The 18,648-nt window shown below is 53.2% G+C and overlaps 1 protein-coding gene across 7 annotated transcripts in view; it reads right to left on the reverse strand.

Annotated features, from left to right (window-relative positions):
- The window catches only part of TNNT2 (troponin T2, cardiac type), a 36,356-nt gene that overhangs the window by 15,504 nt on the left and 2,204 nt on the right, over positions 1-18,648 (reverse strand). For 3 of the 7 annotated variants that reach the window (XM_034767564.1, XM_034767562.1, XM_034767563.1), the window contains exons 2-13: positions 14,634-14,681; positions 13,546-13,556; positions 13,408-13,425; positions 11,530-11,583; positions 8,835-8,864; positions 5,629-5,664; positions 4,707-4,728; positions 4,053-4,076; positions 2,147-2,207; positions 1,683-1,799; positions 1,157-1,234; positions 283-393 (exon numbers count right to left, since the gene is read on the reverse strand). In XM_034767564.1, coding sequence (XP_034623455.1) covers positions 283-393; positions 1,157-1,234; positions 1,683-1,799; positions 2,147-2,207; positions 4,053-4,076; positions 4,707-4,728; positions 5,629-5,664; positions 8,835-8,864; positions 11,530-11,583; positions 13,408-13,425; positions 13,546-13,556; positions 14,634-14,671 — 600 coding nt within the window. In that variant the 5' untranslated portion in view covers positions 14,672-14,681. The remainder of the gene's footprint in view (positions 1-282; positions 394-1,156; positions 1,235-1,682; positions 1,800-2,146; positions 2,208-4,052; positions 4,077-4,706; positions 4,729-5,628; positions 5,665-8,834; positions 8,865-11,529; positions 11,584-13,407; positions 13,426-13,545; positions 13,557-14,633; positions 14,682-18,648) is intronic. The other 4 variants (XM_034767565.1, XM_034767566.1, XM_034767568.1 and 1 more) reach the window with 3 other exon arrangements.

The following is an 18,648-nucleotide window of genomic DNA, read 5'->3' on the forward strand; positions in this document are numbered from 1 at the left end:
TGAGACTCACTGCAGTCCTGAAGCAGTAGAATCGGGCCCGGGAGTTTTCTGATCTGAGCACAATGTCGTCGTAAAACCAAAGGAGGATAGAACAGTGGAACTGCACCACAGCCCCTTTCCCACAGCCTCTGCCCTCGGCTCAGGCTCCTTCTCCCTCACCCCCTTAACGCTCCATTTTCATGGGAATTTTCCCAGCATGCTCCCCTACAGCTGGCCCCTTTAACTGTGGGATGGGGACTCTGGCTACCACCACCATGACTAGTTCCCAAGCTGGAATTGTACCTTCTGCAGGTAGCCCCCAAAGTGCAGCATGTTGGAGAAAGCCTTCTTCTTCCTGGCATCCTCTTCAGCCTTCTTCCTGGCCTCCTCTTCCTCTCTGCGGGCTCTCTCTTCCTGTCAGGGGTAGAGCCAGAGCAAGAGGGGTCTCGAGGGAAGCCAGGGGAACTCACTGCTGCTGGAGAGACAGACTCAGCAGAGTGAGAGCTGCTGGGAACATACAGCTACAGACCAGACCAAGGGCTGCAGAGTCACATGCCATGACAGCTGTTTACGTTCCCATGGACTTTGCCATGAATAACTCCCCCAAGTAGAAGGGCAAGCGGGGCTCAGAGAGGCGGTCACTGGACATCAGGCTTTGTCACCACATTAACACAATCACTTAACGGCACTGCAAGTGGTGCAGGCCCCTGTCTGAGGCCCATCATCAGCCCAGCACCCTCTGGAGCTGGGCGCTGGCTTGGGAGGAAGAGCGCCCTCTGCTGAAGCAAACACCACTTACTCGGTTGCCTGGAGGCTCATTCAAGCTCTCCCCAGCAGAGCACTAACCCAGCCCAGCCCTGTATCGCCTGGGAGAGCTGTGAGCAGCCCAGCCCAAGGCTGCGGCTCAGTCAAGGGGCCATGTTGGAATATGTGGCCACCAGCTCCCTGGGCCAAGGAGAGCTTAGGAGTCTCGGCCCCGGGTGGGTCTGGAGTGTCCCCGCTGGCTGATCTAGAAGCTGCAATAAAGGGGAGTCCCTCACAGCTAGAAGGAAGGTCCCTGCAGTACAAAGGGTAACAGCAGCTGGTCCCAGCTAGTTGACTGGGGAGAAGCCTAGACTCGGCTCCATCGCTGGGGGTTGTGTCAGCCCTCCCCTGCTCTGGGAGGTGGGACACTCACAGCCACGCGGGCCTGGCGCTCCTTCTCCCGCTCGCTGCGGATCCGTTGCTGCTCTGCCCGCTCCGCTCGCCGATGCTCCTGCAGGGGAAGAGCAAGGCTTGGACTTCGAGGCCAGGGGATGACCCCCGCCCCCACATGAGGGACCCAGGGAGAGCTCTCTCTGGATCCCAAATGACTAGGGGCCCAGCCCATGGGAAGCATTTGCTCTGTTGGTATGGCAAGGAGTGCCCGTTTCCCTGTCACATGACCTCGGCTTCCTCCAGACATGGCTGGGCACTGGGGTGATGGGTGGTGGGACACCACACTAACTGGTATCAAATAATGAAAGATGGCACTTTCCAAGCCCTGGATCCATGCTCCTCAGTCTGGATCGGACCTGGGTCCCCTCTCTCCCCATAGTCAGCATCTTGCTTTTCTAGGGCTTGACCCTGCTCCCCCATGTCTTCATCAGGGACAGAATATGGCCCTTAACTTGGGGACTGGGGGGAGGGGGAGTAATGGGACGATCTGGGGCATCCAGACGTACGATTCGGTCCTTGAGGGAGATCAGCTCCTCTTCCTCCTTCTTCCTGTTCTCGAAATGGGCATCGATCAGGCCCTGTAGCTCGTTCAGATCCTTTTCCATGCGCTTGCGGTGAATGTCCTGCATGGAACATGGCACTGAACCAGCCATTGCTACTGCTCTCCCAGATCAATAGCCACCAGGGTGCTGTGGGAGCCAGGGGCAATCTAAAGAAGAGAGCAGGGGCTGGCAGACATGGTACCCGGTCCGCTGGGTACATACTCAGAAGGACTGGCAGATATGGGATTGGGTACATACCAAGAAGGGCTGGCAGCCTGGGCACTGTCTGGGCATACTGGGTACATGCCTGGAAGGACTAGGGGATTCTTGCATGAGTGAATTTAGTGCCAGTCTGACAGCCCTGGTTACTGAAGCCCACGGCTTCCCCACAGAGCAGGCCCACAGTCTGCTGGGCACCCAATACTCACATCAAAGTCCACTTTCTCCCCACCCGGGATCTTGGGAGGCACCAAGTTTGGCATGAAGAGCCTGCAATCAGAAGCAGAAAGGAATTTCTTTCTGTTTGGCTGGAAAACGGATTACAACCTTGTTTAACTCCAGGTAGGAGAAGCTCCTTCATCAGTTAATCTAGTGTTCATACAGACCTGTTAGACAGCACATTGCTGTGAAAAGTGGCAGGAGAAAGTAGCATGCATGTGTGAATTCAACTGTGCAAGTCAATTTACTATTAGCTTTCTAGGAGCTTTAGGGGCCCAGAGGTATAACTGCCTAGATAATTGGGTTTAAAGAGAGTTGTGTTGTCATGTTTGGCATGTATAGACTGTAGGCCCCATTCTATCATGGAAAGGGGATCAGTCCCTCACAGGGGCAAAATACAATAAATAATTGTCCAAACTTTTTACCAATGAAAACCTGGCAAATAAGCTTGCAAAAGACGTCATTCGCACACACCCCCAACATATGTAAAGATGGGGGGATGGGTCAGTTTTCAGCACAGGACAATGTAATACTAACTTGAGGCTGCCAGCCAGGGTGGAATAGCGGTTGGGGGGTTGTTTTTATAATGAAAACCCCTGTCCCTGGGCACCCCCTAGCTCCGTTTCACATGGATCACTACTGAACAGCTGGAACAACTTTGAATCATGGCCAGTTCAAGCTAGATTGGAGCAGTTGGCCTAGACATGACCGGCTTGGAGTCCCATTGCTAGCCCCCAGGGCTGTCTAGTCCCCCAGTGTTTGTGATAAACAGGCAGAGTGTAGAGCGACAGCCCACGATGGATGAAATTCACAAGCACAAAGCACCACTCCAATCTCATGTAAGTCCTGGTCTCAAGCAGTTCCTAGGTCTCCTGCTGGCCCTCGGCATGGGGTGCATTTCACCCCATCTGCAGTCTAATGTTTGCAGTGGCAACTACCAGACAAGTCCCCTAGCCACCTGCACCAGGAAAGCACTCCAAAGGTTTAGAAAATGGACACACTTTCAAGCAAGGAACCAGAAGTGAGCGATGCTGCAGCCCACCCCAAGCTGCTGACGAGTACTTAGCAGGTGCTTTTCCTTTGACAGGCTTTATGAGGTCATTTTCATCACAAAGAACAACAGTAGGTTTTGGGGAAGTGAGTCGTCCAGCAGCTCTGGGGCAGACACTTCTGGGCCTGAGTTTCAAATATGGGAACCTTAATAGCACCATTGAATGCAGTATCGGGGTGCCCCATCATACACAATAGACGGTACATTGCCATGATTTCTGAAATCAATAAGCGTTAAGCACCTGAATACCTTGGAGGATCTGGGCCAAAGTGCTTATTGGAGTATCCAGATGTAAATGCCCTGCTAACAAGTTACCACCCACAGATCTCAAAGGAGAGGCAGTATCATCAGCCCCATCCTACAGGTGGGGAAATGGAGGCACGGGGTTGGGCAGGGATTTGTCCACACTAAATCAGTGGCCAGATTAAATATAGGACCCAGGCATCCAGTCTCCTGTCTGCCGGCCCATGCTGCCTCAGACATCAAGGTGCCAGGGTTTGAATACTGAGGGCTTTCTGAAGGTAGCAGTGAGCCTGGGATGCAGATTTTGATTCTCAATCCAGCTTCACATTTGAAAAAGTTTTGCTTCAGGCTCATCACTCTTCTTAAGAGCCCTGCTCAGCCAGAGAGAGGACCATGGATTGAGCTCGCTGACTGGTATTTCTGATGCTTCCCTCCAAACCCCTTTTGTTCCTTTGAACCTCATTGAGACGAGGACGTGGCTAGTCCAGCTCTTCCTTGAAACTGTCAGTAAAAGCAACGTGTGTGTCCATCCAGACCAATTAAGTGCCCAACCCATTGTTACACAGCAGCATTACTGCCTGGGCTTAGAAAGCTGAGCCTACCTGGTGACACTAGGAAGGGTGGAACTGAGGAGTAGGGAGAGAGGAGAGAAGAGAAGGTTTAGAAGGGTGTATCCTTCCCAGGGGCCTAGAGCACTTGGTGCTCCCTTGCTCTGTCCATCTAATAGGGAATTGGGGCTCCCAGGGATTCATGGGAACGTTCCCATTCATCTGCAGGAGATTCTTCCACCTGGGCAGGTAGTTCTCTCTCAGGGGATGCTCGGATCACTCTCAAGAAGGTCGCTTCAAGAAATGCACAGGGAGCTCTGGCTGCACTGGAGAATGCGCCGCTAGGCTCCTATATCAGACGCCAGAGTGTGAGGTTCTGATTGTGCCACTGAATGCACAAGCTGTTCCAGATGCACCAGCTCTGATCACCCTCTCCCTGCTCCACCTCTCTCTCCCTTTGTTCTCCTTCGTCCCTTCCTCCGCTTGCTTTCCTCCTTTCTCTCTCTTCTCCCCCACCCTCTCCCTATTTTGCTTCCCTTCTCCTGTTCTGGGGCTCTTTAGCCGCTACCCCACCCCTTCCCTTTGCTCGGGCCAATACTGTATTTACTGCACTGTGTACAGCCCCTGCTCTGCCATACGCAGAACGAGTCTGCACACACACACGATCCAAACTTCCCATTCCCCTACATGAAATGCATTTCCACTTACTTGGGCTTTGGCTTTGACTCCCCTGTGGGTCCGTGGGAACCAAAGAGAAACACAGAGTTAATGGCACTTTCCACTTCAGTGTAAATATCAGTGATGGGCCAGGTGCCCCCAGACCCCCTTTGCCCCATGCCATGCTGCGGGTAAACCTAGAGCCTGGAGTCATGTATGGAGGAATCAGGCTGTTAGCTAGGGCTAGAGATGGGCCCAGGCCGTCACATCTAGCCAGATTTCAACCCCTCATCCACTTAAAGAGTATTTCAGCTCTCAGCAATGGGCCCAGTCTCCTTCCCTATTGCCTGCCTAGCCAGCGCTAGCCAGCTGAGAACTCCATTGCATAGGGTAGGCCTTGTTTTTGCCCTGACACCGAGGTACATGCCCCACAACCTGCAGCTGTTTCAGACATTCATAATGTGGCTCCCTGAAGGCTCCCCACCTCATGCAGGCAGGCAGAGGTCCTCCTAGCGGCTGGGTACAGGGGACGCATTACCCCAAGAGGCTGCCCAAACTGTCAGTGCAGACTTGGGCAGTGTCCCCACTGTACATGCCCACCTCAGCCACAGCAAGCCAGCGGCATGCCTGCACCAGCACGGAACGTAGCAGCTTTCCTGGCTGGCATGTGGGTGCCAGGTACAGGGCATTTGGTCCAAAGCTCACCCCCCTATTCAGCCCCACAGCCTACCAAAGTGAAGCCACCTGAATGGATGTGGCACCCTGTGCCCCACCTCCCCATGCCCGCTGGTCCTGCTGCTGTCTAGTGATGGGTGCTCACTCTCATCATGGGGCAGGGAAGAGGGCAGCTGGGTGGTCAGGAGGGTTTGCTGTCCCCTCCTGCCAGGAAGGGATGGGTGCATGTGAATGGGTGCTTGTTCCTTCCCTCCAGCCCAACTCCCTGTGGGGCACATGGAGAGGACAAATACATTACCTTCTCCAGACTCCTGCTCTCGCTCCCCCTCGCCACCTGTGGGAGAGACAGAGCTTTAGCCCCCAGCCACGTGCCCGATCTACATCTGCATGGCGGATCAGTGCCACTGCACACGCCCTGCACTCCAGGAGGCAGCAGGGGTGGGTCGGGGGGAGGAAGACGATGACTGAGCTTTTCTCTCACTTTATCCCCAGGCGGCACTTCCCACCAAGATGGGGCCTGGATTTTTAGTACCACCATTTTGGAGACTTGAGACTCAGTGGGCCTCACTTGAGCAAAACAGGTTGACCGAGTGACCATTAGGGAGTGTGGTTGACCAACTGACCATTAGGTGGCATCTTGTCTAACATATCTAGCGTTTGCTATCCTGCCAGCCTGAGCCCCAGAAATCCTGTCATGGCACGGTCAGTCTGGGTGCCTCCAGCTGCCTTGTGGGAAGTGGCGGGCAGTGCCAGGCTTACAATGGCTCCAGTGGCTCCATGGAGCCAGGCCCATGCTCAGAAGGGGCCCAGGCCTGCTCCGCTTGCACTGCGCCCCGAGACCCCCGCTGGCTCCCCTCGCCCACCACTTGTTCCTTTCAGTCTGCCCGCAAGCTGGCCGAGGGCTCCTCTCCGCCCCCTGACCCCACCCCCTGCTCCTCTCAGCCCCCTGGCCAGAACCCAGTGCACCTCCAGCTCCGGGCAGTCTCTGCTTCCCACCACCTGTGGGGCCCCACCTGTCTCCCTGGAGCTGAGCCTCCTGGGACTGGTGCAGAAGCCTGGCCAGTCTCAGCTGGGGATGGGGGGGGGGAATTTTGGGGGCTTGGCTGGGCCCCTCCAGGCAAGTGCGTCTTGAGGGAGCCTGGCCAGGGCAGGCTCTGGCCTGCCTGACCGTGACACTCCCAAGGGGCTGAAGTGATTCCTGGCCCCAGCCCTGGCTGTGCTGCCGGCTCAGCGCGGCAGACACAGTCGCCTCCCAGCAGGGCTGGTGACTGCGGCTGGGGGGCAGGTCCTGAGGGGTGGGTCTGTGGGGAGCCTGGGGGAGTGCTGGGCTGTGAAGGGGCGGGGAAGATCTGTGTGTGTTGGGCCACTAGGGTTCTGTAGGGTTACCATATTTCAACAATCAAAAAAGAGGACACGGGGTGCCGCCCTAGCCCCGCCCCCTCCCACTTCCCGCCCCCCTCAGAATTCCCCTACCCCCTACCTGTTCCCTGACTGCCCTCTCCTGAGACACCCCTCACCCTAACTGCCCCCAGGACCCCACCCCCTCTCTAAGTCTCCCTGTCCCCTGCCTGCCCCAACCGCTCTCTACACCCCCTTCTCCTGACAGCCCCCCCCAGAACCCCCGACCAATCTAACCCCCCTGTTCCCTGTCCCTTGCCTGCCCCACCCCCACCAGGCCGAGGGAGAGCTGCAGGCAGACCGAATCAGGCCAGGCGTCCAATCAGCCGCGCTGCACTCTGCATGAGGGGAAGGGGGAAATCCCGGACATTTCTATTTTATTAGACATCCCCCCCCCCCCCCCCGCCCACCATTTTAAAAGCTTAAAAACCCGGACATGTCCGGGGAAACCCGGATGGATGGTAACCCTAGGTTCTGTGGGAGGTGCTGGGCAGTTGTGGGTGGGTCTGGGGGTGGCGCTGGGCACAGTGAGTCTGGGGGGGGGCCTCTGGCCATAAGGAGTCAGGAAGTGTTGGGCGGGGGTACTGTGTGGTGTGGCATAGGCCCACTCCCGAGGGGAAGGGACATGCTGGCATCACAGGGCTGGGCAGGCCAGGCCATTGTGCGTCTGGCAACTGCCAGTTTGTAAATAGTGCCCTCGCATTGGGCGGAGCGGGGCCGCCCCTGCCATGCCAGGCCCCATTGCCTCTGGCTGGTCCCTCGCTCCGGGGACTGACCTCCCCTCGCCATGCTCCATTGCCTTCAGGGGTGCCCAACAAATATGTTTGGCGCTGGGCCCAGAAAAGGTTAATCCGGCCCTGGCGCGGGAGGGTTAAGGTGGGGGCTCCGACCCAGACATCCACCAATGGAGCGAGGGCAGCTCCCCAGGGGCAGAAGCAGAGCCCCGTGAATCACAACGACTTGGCTTGGTGGTGGCGAAAAACGCGTTCTTCAGGCCTAGCTCAGGCAACCTGATGCTGCAAGGTGCTGTGCACCCTTATTGCCATTGCCATTAGCGGGAGCTGAGAGCTCTCGGCACGTTGTAGGAGGTATGCAGTAGTGTGCAGGGCTGGGCTCGGCTCGGACGGCCAGGTTTTAGGTGCTTTTGCAAATCCCACTAGGTGCCTCTTTGCATCATTAGGCACCTAAATACCTTTATAACCCCGGCCTTTAGTGCTACATGGTGCTGAGCACTGGGCTGATACGCGCTCCAAGGGAAAACAGAGCTGAAAACTGGCTTCAGGTGGAAACAGGAGCTCTATAGGGTTTCAACGGGAGACACCCCAGATTCCCTCCAAACCAAGCCCTAGCTCACTCGAAAGGCCTGAGAGTCCCAGACAAGCTTTTCCATTTACCCCACTGAACTTAAACTCTGAAAGCAGGAGAACGTCCCCTTCTTACCACATTGTGTGTGAAATTCTCCCCTGTGCAGCACAAGGCTCGATCACAGCAATCTCACATGGCCCATGGGGGCCTCATGGGCCCTTTGCGCAGGGCGGGCAGGGAGAGTCCCTCTTGGCCATGAGCCTTTTGCACAGCAGGAATCAGAACAGTAGCGTAGCTAGCGGGGTTCAGGGGAAGCAGCTGCTTCCCCTGACCACATTCCCCAAAAGTGGCGCCGGCGGAACGGGGCCGCGGGTTGGCCTGCTGACTCCCTCCCCCCGGCGATCCGGGCGGCCGGCGGAACGGGGCTGCGGGCTCCTGGCGGTCCGACCGGTGCAGCAGGTTCCCGGCGCTCCGGCCGGGACTCCGGCCCTGAGAACGTGGCCGGGGGTCTCGGTGCCCTGGACAGCGCTCTGGATGGGGAAGCGGGGTGGCCCTGCGCATGCGCCGCTCCATCTTTTGGCACATGCATAGGGCCGCCGAAATGCCACCGAAGGACCGACGCCTTTTTTCTCCACCGCTCCTCCTCGGCTGCAACCCTGGCTACGCCACTGAATCAGAAGCTCCATTATTAGTAGCAGAGGAGTTCAATGGAACAGTGGGGACCTGGGGCTCAGAACAAATGAGATCAGGCCTGGACTGACCAGCCTGTGAACAGACCCCTCTCCCCAGTCTTGCTCTTACCTTCTTTTTCTTTAGCTTCATCTTCGTGTTCTATTTTAAAAGCAGAAAGGACAATTCGATCACAGACGGGCCATGCAGGCAGACACATTCCCTAATGAATGCCCTGAGGAATTCCTAGCATTCTTCACACAGGCTGGGTCTGCACAGCTAGCATGTTGGTATTGAATGATCACAGCTGAGACAGCTCTGGACAATTTTTACACCGTAAGGGGCAGATTCTGATATTAGTCATGCCGCTGTCGCTTGGGAATGGGCCTAATGAAATCTGCAGAGCCAAGCTGGATTTTCAGCAGTGTAACAGAGACCAGAATTTGGCTTTAAGCCTGTGTACCACTGATGGACCCCAGTTGTCAGCAGGCAGGACTGAACCTGGGACTTCAGGAGCTTAGTGAATGAGCCTCTACTACATAACCTAAAAGCCAGCTGGCCCTTAGCTAAGACTGTGGAGCAAACTCATGAATATCTCTTTCCCCCTCCCCTGCTCTCTCTCACCCCTTGGTGCCACTCGATGGGACAGAACACCCCACTGAGGAGGTGTGTGGGTTACACCTGGAAATGAACAGGCTGAGGAAAGATACGGACCTCTCCAACAGCAGAAGGATGCCAGCTCCTAGCCAGGGCTGGCTCCAGGTACCAGCCGACCAAGCACATGCTTGGGGTGGCACCTTAGAAGGGGCGGCCAATGTTGGGGTGGCGGGGGGAGCTCGCGGTGTTTTTGTTTTTTTGTTTGGCGGGGCGGCACTCAAGGAGTTTTTTTGTTGGTGTTTCGGCCGGGCAGCGCGGCACGGTGGAGGGGGAGGGGGGCTTTGGCGGCGCAGCGCTCGGTGGTTTGGGTGGCCCGGCGCAGCGCTTGGGGGGGGGGCAGGGGTTTGGGCGGCCCAGAGTGGCTCACCAGGGATTTGGGTGGCCCGGCGCAGCGCAGCACTCTGGGGGGCCCGGCGTGGCGCTCGGGGGGGGGGGGGGGGGCGGGCGGCCCGGCCCGGGGGGGCTGGGGGTGAGGCAGCGCGGGGGGGGGGGGGGGCGGGTTATGGCAGGGCAGCAAAAAAGTTAGAGCCGGCCCTGCTCCTAGCTGTGCTATTTCTCTTTATTTACATGATTTTGTTAATATTTCAGGGCTGATGGGGTGCTCTGTGCTGTACACCACACAGAAGATGGTAGTGAGTCTAAAGACAGTGGACTGTTCCCACTGCTCAGCACTGAATTGTGTTGCTTGTGATCTTAACTGCAACATGTTTCCAAGGGGTTGGGGAACAGGGAGAGGGAAGAGTTACCCCTGAGGGCTACTCTTGGATCCAGTTCCTGCAGAGCTACAGCTCCTCCACTCCTGTGCGAGTTTAACCCACTGGCCAGTCTGTTACGTGCCCCCGTCTGTGCTGAGCGGCAGAGGACAGGATGCTGTTTATAGTCCCTAGCTAGGGAGCCTGGCTCTTGAGCTCAGGCTGTAGCGATTCAAGCTTTTAGCTCTGGAGGGCCCCGGTTCAACCCCCAGTGTCGACCAAGATGGCGGACATCACACAAACCAATGGGCCTGGAGAGGATCAGGAGTAATTGGAGACGTGGCTCTGCCCACTACAGGCCAGTCAGCAGAGCCAGCTGGAGAGGAGGAGGAGGAGTTTGCTGCAGCTTGCAAAGGGTTGACTCTGCATATTACCCCTCACCCCATAGATCAGCTCAGAGAGGCATGGAGCCTCAGGGAGTTTCTTTGATGCAGATTCTCCCAGGGCTCTTTGTGGAGCGGTGCAGCTGGGAATCGACGGCGGGAGCGTGACTTGGACATGAGGCCTGCAGAGGGGAGCAAGACCTTCTCCGTTTGGGTGGAGGTGTGGTTCCATTTTCCCTAGTGCAATGATCGGGGCAGTGGGGCCAGTGTAGTGGGGTATCACATGATTTATGAGGAGAGGCTGAGGGAACTGGGATTATTTAGTCTGCAGAAGAGAAGAGTGAGGGGGGAATTGACAGCTGCTTTCAACTACCTGAAGGGGGGTTCCAAAAAGGCTGGATCTAGGGTGTTCTCAGTGGTGGCAAATGATAGAACAAGGAATAAGGGTCTCAAGTTGCAGTGGGGGAGGTTTAGGTTGGATATTAGGAAAAACTTTTTCACTGGAATGGGTTACCTAGGGAGGTGGTGGAATCTCCTTCCTTAGAGGTTTCTAAGGTCAAGCTTGACAAAGCCCTGGCTGGGATGATTTAGTTGGTGTTGGTCCTGCTTTGAACAGGGGGTTGGACTAGATGATCTCCTGAGGTCCCTTCCAACCCCGATATCCTATTATCCTATGATCTATGATCCTGCTTACAGGCAAAATTCTTCTCTTGGATCTCAACTCCAATATCCTGCACATTCTAGACAAAGTTCTGCAAAGTACCGACAACCCCATGGAAGGAGCGCCTGGTGCCTTCATGATGGGAGCCGAGAGCACTCAGCACCTTGCAGGATCGGCCCCAGTTCTACCTTTGGCATCAGCATTCTGGGAACTGCACCCCTGAGGGAGAGCGACCCCTTTGCGGAGCTGGGAGGAGGCATGGGTCCTTTGTCCAGCTATAGCTTGAGTTAATGATCTGCAATCTTAAGCATCCCTGAGTTTTTGCAGCTCAGCTGTGCAATCCAACCCAGGGATTAGGTAGCCCAATGAAATGCATGAAAAGGCCAGAGCAAGCTGGGCAGAGGGTGATCTCTCCTAGAGGTTCAACCACCTACCTTCTGCTGGGGTTTCCACAGCCTCTTCTATCTCCTCTATGTGCTCTTCTTGGTCTGTGGAACAACATGCAAGGTGAGGGGAGCAACTCAGGCTGGCTGGCTGATAAAAGTACATGTCACCATGAGCCAGCCACAGGGGTATCCGAGGGGGAAAGGCAATGTGGCCATGGAATGGAGACAAGTAATGGTTTGGTTTGCATAAAATGGGAATTCACCTGAACCTTCACCCCAAACTCAACTGACCTTGATTATTATTGATGCTTTGAGGGGGGGAATTCCCCCCTCATTTCCACGTGACTGCCCTGCCGTGTTCCCAGCATGACTAGAAGGGGAAGGGGCCAAATGTCATCAGAGGCTGCTCTCATGGTATTTCCAAGGGTCTAGCAGTGCCACATGGGGACATCCAAGTCAAGGTCCATCACTCTCCATGGCAACAAGGGACGCAACATGCTTAGTCCCGGTGAGGGGCAGTGATGGGGTGATTTTCATTGTTCTCTTGAATCACCTCAGGCAACAGAAGTGGCCCTGGTGGGTGCCCAAGGGAACTGCCTTTAGTCATTCCCCCTCTTAACCTATCCCATGCTCTATTGATACCCCTGGTGTATCCAAGCGCCTCCTTCCACCAGAGGGAGCGTTGTTACAAACAGAATCCTCTGTGGGAGAGAGAGGGAGAGGAGAAGCTGGTAGGCGACTGGGGCTCTAAGAAGGGATTTAAAGGACTGGCGCTACCTGGAGGAGAGAAAGAGGAATAAAAGGAAGGAACCAAACAATGTGCGAGTTTGGCGAATGAAAGAAAGTTAGGAATGCAAGGATGCAGCATGGATTCAGATATGATCTTAGGGCAGAAACGGGGAGTGGGGCGGAAGATACAACAAGCAACACCAAGAGGCAATGGGAATAAGAAAGAGGTCACACTCCCATAGATAGGTAGAGCATGTACAACAGATCACAGACATTGCATATGCAGAATGTTGGCAAGCAGTGGGGAAGGGAAAGAAGAAATATTTTACTACCATCTTCCTCCTCTATCCATTCTTCTTCTTCTTCTTCAAGGTGGAAAGTGGCAACAGTGAAAGGAATAAGCGGAAAAGGTTAGTCAGGTATCATAAAGCTGTGGCATCTAGAGCGTCCGCTGGTATTTTATTGACCTCTACTTTCCCATCTATGTCCTACAGCTTTCCTGGTGTTTACCAGAGTCTGCTGTGCAGGTGTTGCCCAGGCGTTAATAAAGCTGTAGAATATTAAGGCTTTTCTTCACCAATATCCAGCAGACATTACAAATATTCTCACTCACACACGAGGGAAGGCTGCAAAGCTGTTAGCTGCATAACTCTTCAGCTTCCAGTCCTCATACTGAAAACGCAGCAAGCTCAGGCTGAACTGTCACTCACACAAGTCAGTTGAGACGCCAGCTTCCATTCAATTATCACATTCTCATCGCAGACAGGCCGGAGCTGCGAACGTTTTCAATCCTGAATTCTCCCCGTGCTCAGCTCTGAGGATTTAGTTGAGGCCCGTCTCCAATTATCCTCGCTAATGAAGCAAATGCCAAATAAACTCTTAGGATGAAATTCACCCCTGTGCAGAGGAATGAGGCCTACGTGCTTCTGAAGTTGCACATTCGCCCTGTGGGTTGTGTGAGTCCCTTGGACGGGGTGAATTTCACCCTAATTGAACATCAGCTGAAGCAAAATTTGTTTAAAAATTGGAAGGAACATTCCCAGGACCTTTTTATAGAGTATTTGCACGGCTCTGCCCACCTGCAGCCATGCCAAGCCAAACCATTTCAAGCAAAAAAAGGAAACAAAGTAGCTTAATAAGCCAGTAGCAACCACCCCGTGCCCTCCTGCCCCTTCCACACAACAGGGAAAAACCTACCTTCTTCAATAAACTCCTCTGCAGGAAGGGGGAAGAGAAAGGGAGGGAGAGAGATTGAGCAGGTTATTGAGGTTATACGAATCGTCTTAACGCTTCAGTCTGTCCTGATGTGCAGAAAGAGGCTTCTCTTCCTCTTACCTTCCTGTTCCCTGCAAAGCAGAAGGAGAAACCGTTGGGTTAGAGCATTGGTTGCAGAGCAGCACATTTCTCCCAGGGGCTGGTCCCGGGAAGGGGGGAGGGGCTGATCAGAATTTTTCCACGAGTTGTATTTTCATTGAAAAATGCTGATTTGTCAAAACAAACTGTTCTCAAAACAGCATCCATTTCAGCATCTCCAGACTCAGGGGGCTGGGGGGGGGAGGAGGAGGAGGAAAGTGTGTGTGTGTTGATATTCACTAAAGGAAAAATTCTGGTTCAAAATAAATGTTCATTTAAAAATATTAGCTAATTAGACTGAAAAAAAGTCAAAAAGAAAAAAAAAGTCAAAATCCTAACAAAATGGTTCAAAACTCAGACATTTTGATTGATCTGAATTTTTTGGTGTTTTTGACTCACGAAGATTTGCGATTTTTTATTTTTCATCCCAATTCGGAATTGGGTGAGTTTTTGGACTCTAAAAAATATTTGCAGGATGGGACAGCCCGTTTCCAATGCAGCTTTATCCGGGGGGGGGGGGGGGGGTTCAGAGAGCCCTCCATGGCTAGTTTACACTACTTTGTGTTATGCATTTCTACAAGCTGTGTTTTGTCCCCCTCATTACATGACAGCAGAGATGGGACCATGCTGGAAGGTTTTTGTCTGGATCTGGGTCCCAACTTTCCTGAAGTCTGGAGGTGTTTGGATCTCGGGGCTTGGGTCATCCCCACCAGTGGAATCAGAGGGTTGGTAAAGAGAAACAAACAAAACAAACAAACAAAAAACACTTAATCACGGTTCTCATTTATGGGAATGGAGGATGGTTTTATGGCCTACAATTCTGAGATCTACTGATGAAAAGTGCTGTCTAAAGAACTAGCGGGCTGGGCATTGTCGTTACTACTAATAAAACGTGAACCATTCCCACAGCTCCAGACAGGGCTGGGTAATAATGAGAATGGATGACTCTCTATGGGACTTGATGCAGCTGCACCAGAATTGCAATGGCAGCCACAGAGCGAGCTGCCTGCTGTACCTCTGCATGAAGAGGACTGGCAGTGAGAGGGAAGATTTTAAAGCACAGCACTTACTCTTCATATTCTTCGATGATTTCTTCAATGTCCGACATTTTCAGTTAGCTAGCAGGAAAAATCAAATTAGAGAGAGTGTTAAAAGCTACAACCACCACCACAGCAGCGCAGTCAGTCCTTCATTCTTTGACATATGGGAACAGGATTTCTGTGTCCATCTGGGATGAACTCCGGGCAGCCCCATGGCCCACAATTTCTGGGTGCCCAACTTGAGACACGTTTGGACTGATTGTCAGCCATGCTGAGCACCCTCTAACAGCTGTACTCTCCACCTCTGAAAATCAGGCTGAGGAGAGGGCATCCAGAAATCCAGGCACCCAAAATCAGGGGCCACGTCTGAAAAGTCAGTTGCTTTGTGAGATATTTACAGCCCCAAGGGTCGGTCCTGGGGCCGGTTTTGTTTAATATCTTTATTAATGATCTGGAGGATGGTGTGGACTGCACTCTCAGCAAGTTTGCAGATGACACTAAACTAGGAGGCGTGGTAGATACACTAGAGGGTAGGGATAGGATACAGAGGGACCTAGACAAATTAGAGGATTGGGCAGAAAAAAACCTGATGAGGTTCAACAAGGACAAGTGCAGAGTCCTGCACTTAGGACGGAAGAATCCCATGCACTGCTACAGACTAGGGACCGAATGGCTAGGTAGCAGTTCTGCTGAAAAGGACCTAGGGGTCACAGTGGACGAGAAGCTGGATATGAGTCAACAGTGTGCTCTTGTTGCCAAGAAGGCAAACGGCATTTTGGGCTGTATAAGTAGGGGCATTGCCAGCAGATCGAGGAACGTGACCGTTCCCCTTTATTCGACATTGGTGAGGCCTCATCTGGAATACTGTGTCCAGTTTTGGGCCCCACACTACAAGAAGGATGTGGAAAAATTGGAAAGAGTCCAGCGGAGGGCAACAAAAATGATTAGGGGTCTGGAGCACATGACTTATGAGGAGAGGCTGAGAGAACTGGGATTGTTTAGTCTCCAGCAGAGAAGAATGAGGGGGGATTTGATAGCAGCCTTCAACTACCTGAAGGGGGGTTCCAAAGAGGATGGAGCTCGGCTGTTCTCAGTGGTGGCAGATGACAGAACAAGGAGCAATGGTCTCAAGTTGCAGTGGGGGAGGTCCAGGTTGGATATCAGGAAAAACTATTTCACTAGGAGGGTGGTGAAACACTGGAATGCGTTACCTAGGGAGGTGGTGGAGTCTCCTTCCTTGGAGGTTTTTAAGGCCCGGCTTGACAAAGCCCTGGCTGGGATGATTTAGCTGGGAATTGGTCCTGCTTTGAGCAGGGGGTTGGACTAGATGACCTCTTGAGGTCCCTTCCAACTCTGATATTCTATGATTCTATGAACTCACGGACAGCCAGAGAAACCTGAACAATCTGACCCAAGTATTTGTTTAGACTAGGAATTTTCATTTTGATTTACTTGTGTCCTGCATCACACTCCCATCACCTCCTCCCCTTTCCTCTGAGCAGCAGGCAGATGAGGCCCTGCACAAAGAGCTCATTGCATACAGATCCATCCCCTCCTCAGATTCCCCACACCTGGTGCAGACGGGTGCCCTAGAAAGGCATGGAGACACTGAAGTATCGAGCTGGAGCTGGATTAGATGTCACGCGATGCAGTTCATTTTTGGGTATGAATAAATCCCTTTGTCTCCCTGGCTTTTATATTAAAACTCATTTGTCATTTGGGATTTTTTGCTTTTCCACTCACACCGTGAGCTAGATGCTGAGCTGCAGCGTAGCGGTGGGAGGGCACAATGGTTGTATTAAGCCACATCTTTCCTTCCCCAATCCTAGGGCCACCTGGGGCTGTTCTGGCCACCCGGGATCCCTGGGGCACCACTTTCTCCCAGCCATGCCTTCTGAGCTGGGGGCTAGCAGCAGAATGGCTAAGGAGCCACCTGAAAATTCCCTCTACGTACCTACTGCAGTTACACAGGGAGAATCCTTCCTTCTGTGGCCAGCGACAGCTTTGAATGACTCAGCTGCATTAAGACTCAGCAGGGCCACGGCAGCCAAAGCCAAAGCAAAATGGCCACTTGTGTCCTGGCAGGAAGTCCTAGGGAGACACTGCGGAGTCAGGGGGATGCCACTTCTGAGCCAATGGAAACCCTTTCCAGGACTCATCTTTTGTGGGTGGCCAGACCTTCATTTGTAAATTCCCTGTCGCTGCAGTGTCAGTGAAGCAGGGATGGTAATTTGGCTGAGAGGGAATAGCTCATTCCTGAGAGGATCTGTGCTTGTCACAAACAGGTAGGAATGTCTATAATTATCTCACAAAGAAAGGGGAAATTAACCACCCCAGCGCTGAGCCAGCATCTAATAATGGCGTCTTGGCTGAGATAACCCTTCCTGAGCCCCCCTGTTTCTCCCCCCATGGCTCAGCAACATAGTTCTCCTTAAATAGGAAGCAAGAGCTTAGGAACATCATCAGTCAGCACTGATAACTCTGAGCTCCCAGCCCAGCCCAGGGTACATTGCAACCTCTCCGCCCAGAGATGATCTAAGAGAGAGTTATGTTGAGTGGGAAGTGCAGGGGAGGAGAATAAACCCAGGAAACAGCCTATTTTGCTCCTCAGTTGTTCTTAGCATTAAGGGCTGGTCTCTCATACCTAACCACCATTTTTCCTTTTGTGCATTGGACACATGCCATGAGACTGGCTTTTCTTCAGAGAAATCAGCCACTTTCCCCTGGCCACTCAGGAAGGCAGAGAGGCTAACACTGTAACTCTTGCCTTGAATCTCAGAGCTGCGTGTTATTAGCTCCTCTGACATGTCGTTTATCCTGGGTCCCAATCCCTTCTCTGGGGCCTAGTAAGATTCACCAGCAACTCAAGTGTCCTGTAATCTTAAACCCACCGCCATGCAAAGAAAATGATGTGAAACCTCATTACTAACTCGCTTGCTAGCTTTCCAAACGCTGCCAGCCTCCAGCAGCCCTGTCAAGGAGAGGAAGGTCTCTGCACTCAGTACTGTCTGCGCTCGGCCATCCCAGCGAGTGGGTAGCACTGGGAACTGGAGTCAAGCCTCCTGGGTTCTATTCCTGGCTCTGCTGCTGACCTGCTACGTGACCCTGGGGAAGTCACTTAAGGGTACATCTACAGCACAAAGAAAAACAGACAGCAGAGACTCTCAGAACCCAGGTCCATTGGCTTGAGCTGCAGGGCTAAAAATAGCTGGGTCAACTTTTGGGCTTGGACCCCAGCTCTGAGACCCTCTTCCCCTCGCTGGTTTTCACAGCCTGAGCTCCAGCCAGAACAGGGACGTCTACATTGCTCTTTTTAGCCCTGCAGCCCGAGCCCCAGTCAGTTGACCCTGGTTCCGAGCCTCACTTCTGTGGGTTTTACTTTGCAGTGTAAATGTACCCCTAGGCCATGATCCTCCAAGGTTTTTAGGCTCATAATTCCCATTGAAATCCATGGACCTTCTATGCCCCAATTTCCCCCTCTGTAAAATGGAGACAACACCCATCTTTGTAAGGTGCTTTCAGTTCTTCAGGTGAAAGGTCAGATACAAATCATTATTTCCATTGGAGTCCGCTGTGTCTTAAGTGTCTCCTCAATTCTATCTATTCTCTCTGTATATGATCTAGGTACCATTGGACAGTGTCCAAAGTCAGCAAAGAAACGGCACAAGGAAACACCTAGGAAAAGGAGCTGGGGAAGTGGCCTTACATCTGAAGTGGTGATGTTCAAACTGCTAACATAAGATTCACCAGCAAGGCTAACTCAGCAGTGATGCTAACAAAGCCTGTTAGGAAGGCAGCTTGAAATACGTTCTCAGCCATTATTTTATTGCCCGTTGATTGCATTGAACACTACGGCTCTGTCTGTAGCATTCTGAACATGGACCTAGGAGGCTGGAAAGTTAGTGGGTTTCCAAATGTCCATTTGAACGCTTTTCACTCTGAGTTTCCTGTTCAAATGTCAAAGTGAATCTCTGCTCGAGCCATCCCTTTTCGTTTGGTTCCCACTGACGGGCTTGAGCAAGCCTTGCCTAAACACCATGCCCTG

The sequence above is a fragment of the Trachemys scripta genome, chromosome 4 (assembly GCF_013100865.1).
Source record: "Trachemys scripta elegans isolate TJP31775 chromosome 4, CAS_Tse_1.0, whole genome shotgun sequence".
In the NCBI taxonomy this organism is placed as follows: domain Eukaryota; kingdom Metazoa; phylum Chordata; order Testudines; family Emydidae; genus Trachemys; species Trachemys scripta.